The sequence below is a fragment of the Crocodylus porosus genome, unplaced genomic scaffold, assembly GCF_001723895.1.
Source record: "Crocodylus porosus isolate Cpor-Errol unplaced genomic scaffold, CroPor_comp1, whole genome shotgun sequence".
In the NCBI taxonomy this organism is placed as follows: domain Eukaryota; kingdom Metazoa; phylum Chordata; order Crocodylia; family Crocodylidae; genus Crocodylus; species Crocodylus porosus.
The window spans coordinates 332099-343666 of NW_017728916.1; the positions used below are offsets into that span (position 1 = coordinate 332099).

The 11568-nt window shown below is 44.7% G+C and overlaps 1 protein-coding gene and 1 long non-coding RNA gene across 2 annotated transcripts; one reads left to right on the forward strand and one right to left on the reverse strand.

The window, feature by feature from the left end:
* Positions 1–639: 639 nt before the first annotated feature.
* Positions 640–5816, forward strand: LOC109310864 (potassium voltage-gated channel subfamily C member 1-like). The gene is made up of 3 exons (XM_019536196.1): positions 640–730; positions 2659–3210; positions 4838–5816. Exons 2-3 carry the CDS (start codon positions 2719–2721, stop codon positions 5639–5641), a joined length of 1296 nt encoding a protein of 431 aa, XP_019391741.1. The 5' UTR covers positions 640–730; positions 2659–2718; the 3' UTR covers positions 5642–5816.
* A 563-nt stretch (positions 5817–6379) lies between these two features.
* Positions 6380–10622, reverse strand: LOC109310865. The gene is made up of 3 exons (XR_002101331.1): positions 10612–10622; positions 9413–9417; positions 6380–6542 (listed from the first exon to the last, which is right to left on the reverse strand). It is a non-coding gene; the product is annotated as an uncharacterized LOC109310865 (long non-coding RNA).
* Positions 10623–11568: the final 946 nt, after the last annotated feature.

Genomic DNA, 11568 nt, shown 5'->3' on the forward strand with positions numbered 1-11568 from the left:
AGGTGTATCCAGAGAAAATTATTCAAGTATCCAGAGAGAACAAATCTAAGCATGGCCTTTGAAGAGGAAATTTTAAAAAATCATCTCAAACATAGCTAGGTTAGATAATATCTTTCTTTACCAAGATCAACAGTTATATGCTTAAATTCCTCCTAAAATAATCAGTGACAAAACTTTAAATCCTGCAGGTGCAAAAGATTAATCCCTTGGCAGCCCAATATAAATACAAAGCCCTTTATAAAAAAGGGAGGGGGGTGTTGTTTTCCCTCCTTTAACTTGAGTAATGAACAAAAGGGAATAAGGAAAGGAAAAAAAAAGAAAAAATAGAATTCACCCTCCATTTCTATTGTTCAACATTTTAATTTTAAATTGGGCCTATGAAGTTTGAGATCCACATCTTTCCAAAACATTGTTGTCCTTTGAGGTTGTTAGAAGAACAGCGGGTGGCAGAGGCACAGTGTAATGTGGTCAGGAGCACATCTGGCCCGGCAGTTGTTGACTTGTTCGAGTGTTATTCCCTGGAGGATGGAAAGCAATTGCTGATAGGACAGGCTCAGAGGGGGGAGCTCAACATCTTTGCTGTTCTATTGGCTGGTTTTGTTTTCTGGCATCCATGAGCCTCAAGCTTGGAGCCCAGCCACTGAACATCCTGTTTTCACTGAACTTGTCTTTCTTCTTCCAGGTTTCTTCCCTTCATTCCTGGTCACAAAGCTGCTGCAATAGCACCAAGGTAAGAATCTAAAAATGTAACTTTTTAGTTGATTTCTCACTTGGGATTTGTACATTTGAATAGGAGGCATCTAATATTCTCAGCAGAGGTAAACAGGTTTAGCAAGAGCTCTAAAAACTACTCTGCTTTTTAGATGGCTTGAAAGTAGAATGAACGGCAAGTGTTTAAGAGGTTTGCTGAATGCAGAGTGTCTTAGCCTTACTTCCGATCACTCAGTTCAATGCAGTGTGTGTTTGTATATGAACTTTTGGTTTGTGCATATGTAAGTGCTGAACAAGTCAGCATGATAGCTGAACATCAGTTAATTGTGTTTCTGCTGAACATGTAAGCCCAGGCTCCAGCCTCCTCTTACTGAGCTCTGCTGGAAGGGCACCTTGCAGATAGCCTGGTAACATGCGGAAATAGTCTGCAACCCCTTCCCTTCTGGACCTCTCTCATAGCTTCAAATCATGACAACCAGCAAGTCACTGGGGAAACCAGGCTGTGGCCACTCCTTGATTCAGACCACCCAGACTGCACAAGTGACCTTCTGGAAAGAAGGAAGGAGACCCGTGCCAGTGGGAGGCTTTGCATGCATGACCCTGGCACAGAAAGCCATTCTCCTATACCAAAGTATAGACTATAGACAGAAATGAATGGCAAGATGCAGGTATGTGTGTGTATGGGAAGGAAGAAGACAACAAGACCCAGTAAAGGAGGCAGATGGCAACAAGGAAGGGACTCCAGTAATGGCATAGAAGGTCAGAAATGACAGAGGTGTCTGGGTGTGTGACATCTGTGGTTACCTCAAGGCATGATTACCTCCTTTCAAGCTAAGGACATCACTGTCCTGATTCTGTCCTGCTGCCATTAACTGGGGAGTGTGGGAGGGTTGAAGATGATGCACGGAATCTCTTTTCCTTTAATGAAATTGTTACCAAACTGGGTAATGGACTCCGTACATTTGGGCTCAATGTGTCTCATGTTCCATGGAGTAAAGTTGATGACAGCTTGTAAGTAATCAGGAATGGAATGAGAATTACAGTATTCAGTGATTGAGTGCCAGGGAATGGAGGCACTGCAGTCAGCCCCTGGGAGAAGGGAGTGGCTTTTGTGGGAAGCCCCCCTAGCTGATCCAGGGGTCTTGTTAGTAGGCTCCAGGCAGGAATAGCATCCTGCAGCTGGGAAGATAGCTTGGTCCAACATGACTCCATCATGGGAAAACTCATGGGAAAAACAGAACCTTAGGGGATCCTCCCATCCCTACTGCAGACAGGGCTGCTCCACACAGCTCTGCAGTCACACAGCACTGAATCCCACTAGCATCAATGCCACATGGAAAGAGAGAAGAATCCCCTGGAGTGGTACCATAGGTGTGGTCTTAAAATTTTCCCAAATTTTGGGGTGAAGACCCTGGAAGAAAACATTATTGTTCTGGCACAACAGCACTTTTCACAATAAGGGTAAAACTTGTCCCTGAAGGAGACAAAACCTTTTTGGTGTCTGTTCAAGGCTGCAGAGTGACTACCCCTTCTGTACCAAGTGCAAGGTGCATGTCTTTGCACTTATCTTCTCTAACATACAGAACAACATGTATCCTAAACAAGAAGGCAAGCCAAACAAGGCTCTGCACTGCTCGCACTTCTCTGTAGGGGTGCGGATGAGAGAACAAATAATTCATGGCAGATGTTAGTCACGTTGATAGCACACTACCAGAAGAGGCTTGGATAGCAGGGACAGTGATGAGTGTGGCTTTCCAACCCATCTTAAGCAGAACAGAGCAGAAGGGCAGGCATGGTCTCTAGGAAATGGCAGTGCTAAGGGAGGTTATGAAACAAAGTTCAGTGGTGGTGGTGTGACTTGCCACAGAAAACCTTTCTGCTTCAGTCTTGCAGTCTTATAGGTTGTATTCTTTTCATTTTTGCTCTTATCCTTTCTCCCTCTTGCAGGATTTGTAGAGGTGAACGGAAACAAGAGAGGACGTGCAGCCACCCCCTGGTCCCTGAAAGATGGAAGGTGCAAAGGAAAAGATCATCCTGAACGTTGGGGGAATCAGGCATGAAACATACTGTAGCACCCTCCACACCTTCCCAGGAACCAAGCTGTGCAGGCTCACAGAGCCTCATGCCCATAGCATGTACGAATATGACTCTAGCACCAAAGAATTTTTCTTTGACAGGAGCGCTGAACTCTTTGGCTATGTGTTGAACTATTACAGAACCAAGCATCTCCATTGCCCTGCAGACACCTGCAGGTCAGTCTTAGAAGAGGAGCTGGCCTTCTGGGAGATAAGTGATGCACAGTTAGCACCCTGTTGTTGGCTGAAGCTGAACAACAAGGAGAGGCAGCCAGAAGAGTTCAATATGTGGGATGAGAATGAGCTTGCTGATGACCAGTGTCTCATAGTCCAGATGGAAAGAAGGGATTTCAGCTGGAGAGCCAGGTGGCAGCCAAAGATCTGGGCTATCTTTGAAAAGCCTTATTCCTCAGTAGGAGCCAAGGTAATGCTCCCCCAGCACAAATCTATATCTGTTGGGGTTCTTGGAATTTAGAAACTTGGGGGCAAAACTAATAAGTGTACAACTTCCATGCACATGTCCAGAGTCCTACTTACACCTACTTGAATAATGGCCTTAAAAAAATATCCCTGGACAAGCCTGATTCACCAAGATTTTTAGTATGGATTTCCATTTGCTCTGATTTATGGGATCATACTGCGATTACCTCATCAAGATTTCTAGTCCTGTTATCTACTAGTTGTTAAGCAATACAAAACTAACAAAAGCAATTCAACATACATAAGCAATACAAAACATTTAGGAGCCTGTGAGCCAGTTATGTCTCCTGCTGGTATTTTACTGAAACTCGTGGATTTGGGTTGCTCTAAACGGGGGGTGAGGACAGAGTCAGACTTTCTATTTATTGCAAATGCATCCAATTTGTGGGTTTCAGAATACTTTATGATCTGATTGATTTTCATAACTGCTGACCGCCTCTGTGGAACAGCTTTGAGGCTATGGGTTATTTGTGAAATGGTCACTTCAGATATTTATCATCTGTACTGGCTGATGCAACTCAAAATCAAATCTGCTTCTCTTTCAGTGTTTTCAACCCAGGCCCCTGCTTTTCTAGAGCTCAAAAACAGGCTAAAATCACATCATGGTCAAGCCAATGTTAAGCAACTGTCCCAGGTCCTTGTTAGCCCCCAGCTGATTTCAGTTTGTGCTGTGGGTCAGCTCCCCAGTATATCCTATTCCATATTACTTAAACTCCTTTTTATCTTTGTCTGCCATATCACTGCTCTTGTGCTCTGCCTACTTTTGTTATGTCCCTTTGCTGTGCCCCACTGCTTTGCATGCTGGTGCTGCCTATTTGCTGCTGTGCTCTGTACAGTTAAGTGGTTATTTAGTGCTTTCAAAAGTACTTCTCTTATTCTCATGCTTTCTGCTGTTTCCTGTGCTGTTTATCCCTATTCCCTGCACACAGTATGTCCTCGCTGGTGCCTCCCACACCTCTTTCATATAAGAAAAACAGGTACTTGAGGTAGTAAATTGAAATTGGAGAAGACAGAAGACATTTTCCAGCCTGTCTGAAGCAGCAGGGCCTTTGAGACATACTTGGCTTTAGGGAGACCTCAGTGGGTACTTCTGCACCGTGCCTCTAGTGTTTCTGGAGAAGGAGCATTGTCAAGCATACCCTACCCACCTACTACTGTTCACAGGCATCAATCCCAGAGATGCTGTGTTAAAGTTGCCCCTGCTGCCTCTCTCCAGTGTGGATATACCCAGTGAATCTGCCCCATGATCAGCCATGATGCATACCCATGACTCTCCAGCTGTCAGATCTGCCTCCCATTCCTTACACTCTTAGATGGCAGCAGTTCAAGGTATATTCTTTGACTCGGCTCCACTTTGTAGGAAGGGACAGAAGAAAAAAAAAGATTCTGTGAATGTGTGAAACAACTTTGAGAAGGAAATTGAGTTAAAGTTAGTCTGAGAGTAGGGAATGCCTAATGCTGGGAATCAGATGGCTGAAATGAGGGATCATATGGATGAAATGAAGCTATGAATTTATGCGATGCCCTTACACTAAACTAATGTCACCTCTCACATTTCCATTTCTCTGCAGTGTTTGGCTGTCGTTTCCTTGCTGTTCATCATTGGTATCGTCATCATATTCTGTGAGGAGACAAAGGCCCAGTTTGATTTCTTTGCTGGTAACTTCACCATAGTCAGCCATTCTGAAGTCACCCATGTCGTCCATGAGCTGTACTACCACCAGGCTCCGTACTTGCTCCACCTGGAGCTTTTTTGCGTCCTCTGGTTCACTTTTGAGTTTTCAATGCGGTTTTGCTTCTGCCCAGACAAAAAGAAGTTCCTCAAGAACCCCCTGAATGTTGTTGATTTTCTCTCCCTCTTCCCAGTTTACATTGAGCTCTTCACAGCCAAGCAGATCCAGAAAATGCCAACACTTGGCCTTTGGCTTGGCTCTGTCCGTGTAGTCTATCTCCTCAAACTCCTGAAGATATCCAAGCTCATAGAGACCCCTCTGATCCTGAGAGTCCTGCCCTACACACTCAAGTCCATCCTCCGAGAGATCTGTATCCTGCTGATGGTGCTGGCCTTTGAAACCCTCTTCTTTGGCTCCCTCTTTTTCTATGGAGAGTTGCTGGGAATTCATCCTTCCTTCACTGGAGATTTACACTTCACAGACATTCTCATTTGCTTCTGGTGGGCTCTCATCACACTCACTACAGTGGGCTATGGAGACATCATCCCTCTAACCACATTTGGCCAAGTGACGGCTGCCTTAGCTGCAATATTCGGCATGTTAACTATTATCATCCCGATCCCCATCTTCCTAGTCAAGTTTAAAGGCTACTATGCCATTGCCATATCCAAACAGAAGCTGAAAATGAGCAGAAAGCAGTAATGCCATTGATAGTAGAGCTGCTGCCACTCTGTGCCCTTCAGCATTAATTCTGATGGGATTTGTTCCAACCACAAAGTGGATTGAGCACAGACATTTAGAAATATTCCATGCCACATCTATTTGCCCAGTGGCAGGGACCAAGATGCAAGTTGTAGCTTTCAGTTTTAGTGGCTAATGCACTTTATGGCATATCACTATGTTGAGCAGCACTTCAGTGACACAGGATAATACAATGGGCACAAGAGTCATGGGAAAAAAATCATCCCCTTTCCTATGTCAGACAAAGAGGCGAAAATGCACTTTGGATGGGTTCATCACGAATCAAAGAGAGGGCTTCACCACCATGAAAAAAGCCAGTGCTCTCCATTTTGCAAAGCTGCCACGAGCACTCAGAGCATGCAGGGATGAAAGCCCACGCTGAGAGAGAGAGAGATCAGGATCCTGCAATGTCCCTAACTCCAGAGAACATCAGTTCAAAACAGGACTTAATGAGTGGGTATTTTGTGGTGCCCAGGCCTTGGACAGCCCTGAGCAAAGCAGTCCATTGGATTCTCCGGGCCAGATAACTATTAGGTACAGATTAGTGACTTCAGAGGAGCTGCTCTGATTACAACAGCTGAGGATGCAGACCACATGCCTCATCAGCACCTAGTCACTAGTATCACCATCATGGGCAACTGGTGCCACCTTAGTTAGGGGGGCACATGCTGGTGACCAGTCAGCAACTGGGGGGCTGGGTCTAAGTGGGGAGCACAGCTAGTCAGGGGTGCACCAGTGCTCTCAGGGGGTGCACGTGCACCTCCATGCACCTACTACACATTGCCACTTAATTCAGCATCACATCTCCACCTTACTAGACTTCCTGCTTGGGGAGAAACATGTAGCTAACATGAGAGAGGGGCTACCTAAATCTACTGTCTTACCTTCCTTCATGGAAGGTAGAGGGTCAGTCATCTCCATGGCACTGGACCCCACTGAGAAGTTTCTAGTGTATGAGGGGAAGCAGAAGGAGGAGAAGGAGAAATGTTTGATGGACTGACAGAGTAGGGGGAGGTGAGTGCACGTAGGAAAGTATACTGTCTCCTTACCAGCCATGTTACTGGCAGCAGAAAGCCTTGCCTGGGTTTTCAAAGGGATCCTGGACCCTGGAGCCAGAGGAGCTCCATGATGCCAAGCAGTGGGAGGGGGACCATGCGCACAGTGGCTAGTCCAAGCCACCTGCCAACAGCAGAGAAAACCATTTCCATACAGGGTTGGATGTGGCCCAACAGCACCTTCAAGTAGGGGTAAAACCCACAAAGGAACAACTCCCATCCCATCATAAATTCGACTGGAAAACAGTAATTGGGGTCTACAGAAATCCTGCTCTGTCTTCTCATATTGTATTAAGGAAGAAAAGGAGGCAGTGTTCTCTATGCTGTTCTCTCAGTGTGACCTGGGAAACAGGGTTGGTTTGACTTTGCTGTCCTCATAGCTAATACTGTCAGCGTATGGTTTTTTTTTAACTTGTAAATTGAAGTGACCTGATCTTGATTTGCCCCATGGAAAGCTGGAGGAAACACACTCACCCAGAGAAGTTACACCAACCAAAAACACCATGGGAGACCTGAATTAGGCCCAAATAAGTTGCCATTGCATCAGTGGGCACATCTACATGAGGTGCTGTGTCGTCGTAGCTCTTCTGTACAGCGACATAGCATTGGCAGGCACTAACCATGTTGCCACCGCTACTGCGTGGTAGGGTTTGAAATGACTGTGCAGTGGGGCACATGTGTAAACATGCCCAGTGAATAATAAGGGAGCCCTTTAATGGCATATTCCCTTGGATTACAGCTAAAGTCTGCATATCCTAGTGGAAAGCATGTTCAAAATTGCAAGTCTTCTGTCCCAGGCTACTCGTGGGTCTGGCTTTTTATAAGAAACCCTCTGAATGGGTATAATTCTGGCTCCAGTTAAAACAATGACAACATTCCCTTAATGTCAATGTGATTTCATCTCCTACATCCTGTGCTTCACCACAGTTTCAACCCTTAATGATTCGTACGTAACAAAAATGCTGTAGTATTAATCACAGTATGTACATGGTTTTTATCATATAAGAAACAAAACATAACATACGTTATTAAATATAATTTCCATTATATTTTATCTGCCATAGATGTTTTTATAAAGTAGGAACATTAACTTTTTTAACTTAGTAGCCTTTGTTTTAATCTATTTTTAAATATTTTTTTCTTTGTAATATCCAAGACTGTATGTTCCCATTGTGGTAAAGAAACAAAATCAGATCCTGTGTCTAATATAGTAAGGATAATGGTTAAAGGTTGTGTTGCCTACTGAATAACAAACTTGTCTTTTATATGCTAAGTTTAAGACTGTACTTTTATTAAACTTTCTATTAACTTTTGTCCATGGGTATAATTATATTACACAGGGGTATAAGGTAAAAGCTGCTTTATTTTTATTAAAACTTTTACTATCTTTATTCCCCCCTCTAGTGCAATCACTGATGAATTCATTCCTTCTCATAGCCAAAATGATATGGCTTTAAATATTTCACATAAAAAGTGAAGTCATTAGAGCCCAAACACACAATATCTAGAATAAGATTGTTTCCTGCATCTCAAGCGTGCTTAGCACCAGGGAAAGAAAGGCCATCAGAGAGGGGGTTAGTGATCTGAATCTACAGGGCTGGTATCAGGTACAGTAGCCATGGGGTTGTTCTGATTTTTGCAGTGGTGTAACAGTATGCATGGAACTTCATGGTAGAAGATTAGGCAGCGTAGCATTGCTCTGCCATGTCCCCTCCATCACTGCCTTAGACCTAAAAAATAATGGAAGCCATTTGTTGCAGGAGCTAGTTATTTATACACCAAATCTGGCCACCCTCTGCCTAATGCAGGGGCAGGCAATTATTTTGCGCAGAGGGCCGCTTATTGAGTTTTGGCAAGCCATCGAGGGCCGCATGACAGGCAGCCCAGGGCAGATTGATATTAATTTTCTAAATTTTTAGGGGCCCCGTGGGCCAGATGGAATGGCCTGCAGGTGCATCTGGCCCCCGTGCTGCATTTTGCCCAGCCTTGGCCTAATGGGATTAGTATTTGGCTGTCTATGATAGTGTATACTCCCAACCATTTTGGAGTCCAAGTTCAATTAAGCATGCAACTTTATTAGATATCACAGTTACATTTGTTCCCTAATCTCTAGGTCAGTGGTTTCAACCTGTGGGTTGGAGAACCCTGGGCGTCCACAAACTGTGTCTAACGGGTCCACGAAAGATAACTATGATCAATCAACAGTATGTGACTACTCCTGCTTACAATTCAAGGGGACAACTCCTCCATTTGAAATTTTGTAATGAAAAAAGGTTGAAAACCACTGCTCTAGGTCTAAGAGATATTCCAGGATGCTGTAGCAACACTTCTTCCTCACACTCCATCTGTATGAGCTTCACTGACTTACCCATCCCTCCCCTTCTTCTTTGCTTTCTTTTCCCAGTGAACGAACTGCAACTTTCCCGATTAAGGAACTTAACTATTAAGCCTGTGTCCAGCAGAGGGAGATCTCTTACAGGCTATGATATATTTTTGCAGAGTCAGCATGACTTGGAAACCAGAACTGGACCCAGTATCATCACTTCCAGTCACATTCTTCCACCTAGATCCAAACTGACCTCTGTCCCACAGTAGTCTGCTCCCTTTTGTGAGGCACCCAAAACTGGTAGCTTATAAGGAATGTCAGAGAGAAGGTTAATCATTTTGTTAAGGCAACAGAGCCTGCACTTTTGCCGCATTGTGGGGATCTTCCAACAAATGGGTTTCACCTACTGAGAAGAACAGAAGTGATGTGCCACAGGTCAAATTGTCAGCTGTCATCAATAGACAAAGGTCTACTGAAAACAATGGCACCATGCCAAATTATGCCAGCTGGGAATAGGAAACCTGTGTGCATTTGTGGAGGTAGATGTCCTAAGAATGGCTGAAAAACCTATATGCTGTTTGTCTTTAAACTGGCTAAGTCAGATGGGTGTCTGCCATTGAGTCGCAAGAGTAGCACATGTGAGATCTCTCTGCTTGTGAAACGTTGCCAAGCATTAGAGTTCAATTATTCACTAACGATCTCTCTAATGTAGAGTATAAGTTCCTTAGGGAAAGAACCTCATTTCCTTAGATGCCTAATTGCCATACAGGCTAACGGCTCTAAATAAGAAAAATAATCACATAAATAATAATACATTAAATGTGGACGCTCCAGTCAGCAAATGACATAATCCACTCCAGAGAGATCATCCAGCCAAGTTGCAAGGTGCTGAAGGCAAAAAATCATCATCTCAGCTAAAGGCTGGAGGGGAAATAATAGCTTTGGAAGCTGTCCCATCACTGGGGCATATTGTCCAGGATATTAAAAACACACATACAGCAAAACTTTATTTCAACCCCACTTTCAGTCCCATGGAAGGAGAGGAGAAAGATGAACATTTCAGAGCTATACATAAGGTGTGGTCTTTTAAACTCCCATTAATGACACTGACGATGGGTAAAAATGCCATTGTGCTGAAATGGGAGAACATTAGCTCTATACAGGGGACTGCTGGAACATATCTCTCAGGTGTGTGTGTGAGACTGCTCATCCCAGTTCAGGCTGCTTTTGCCAACACCCAAAATACTCACAGTCTCAAGAAGCTGTTTTGATCGCCAGGGATCAGTTGGATGTTGTATTGTCCTTGTCTTATGCCCCACAATGGGAACCAAGATGGGAATGGCATTGGAGCCTCTGTAGAACAAAAAAACAATAGCTAGCTTTTCATCAGCAGATCTCAAAGGAAGTCACTATTGTTATCCCCATTTTACAGACAGGAAACTGAAGCACAAGCAGGGAACATAAGTTGTAGATGAGAACCCATCTTCAGAATCATAGGCCAGTGCTCTGTCCACTAGCCCACACGATTCCTGTTTGCAGGAGAGAAAGACTTGCTACCAGTAACCTTCCCGCAGCTCTGGGAGTGGGCACCATTGCAGAGCAGTCAGCTACGGTGTTGCATCTCAGTCAGACCCCAAGCCCAGAATGCAAACTGTATGCAAGCAGCAAAGCAATTTCTCTTGCAGGCTTTCAGCAAAGTAGTTTAGTAGTTTATCACCTCAGCTGTTGCCTCCTTTCAGCTCCAACTAGAAGTGGGACCAAACCACTATGATGAAGGAGCATTTGGATCCAGGAATTTAGTTCACTGCCAAGACTAAGGAGCAGCTGTGAAATCCCAGCAGGGATCATGTTTGAATCCAGATTCAGATTCATTCCTAATTGCCCCCAGGCAGTCACATCTGGGGCTACTGGAGTAGCTGAGCTTGGAGGCAGTGGCAAAGCTGGAGTAGTGGTGTGAGTAAGAGTCATCCACTACAATGAAAAGGGGAAGTCCTGGGAACTGACTTGTGAGCAGATCCATCTGCTCACCCCCGGTGCAGTTAGGTGAGGCTTTCACAATGAACCCCGGGGATAAGTCACAGGGGAAAGGAATCTCTCCCAGCCACAAGCTGGCACTTGTCAGGCTGAGTGTTGCACCTTGGAAAACAATTCCTCTGTTTGCATTGAGGCCAGGTTTGCGCAGCCCCCCAGGGAAGAAAGGAGCAGCAAATTCTTCCTGCAGAAGCAGGAGCATTACTTCTTGCAGTGGAGTGGGACGATGAGTTTTTTAGGTCTCACCCCACAACAAAGGGGTCAGACAGGCACCAGGCAAGAGGTAGAACCTAGCACCAATGCCAGGCACCTTGCGCAGCCAATGAAGGGCCAGGCCCAGGTAAAAGCAGAACATAAGAAAATAAACCTGGTCATTTCAAGGGGGGCTCTTGAGCTGCAAAGATTTTCAGGCCAGGGACTTGAAACCGTCTCAAAGAGCTGGCCTGGGCAAGAGAAATATGTAGGAGAAGAGGCCT

Excerpts from the sequence above, each read along its gene's own strand:
- LOC109310864 (XM_019536196.1), top strand. The coding sequence starts at position 2,719 with ATGGAAGGTGCAAAGGAAAAGATCATCCTGAACGTTGGGGGAATCAGG. Across the intron at positions 3,211-4,837 it reads ATTCCTCAGTAGGAGCCAAG|TGTTTGGCTGTCGTTTCCTT; the intron begins GTAATGCTCCCC and ends ATTTCTCTGCAG.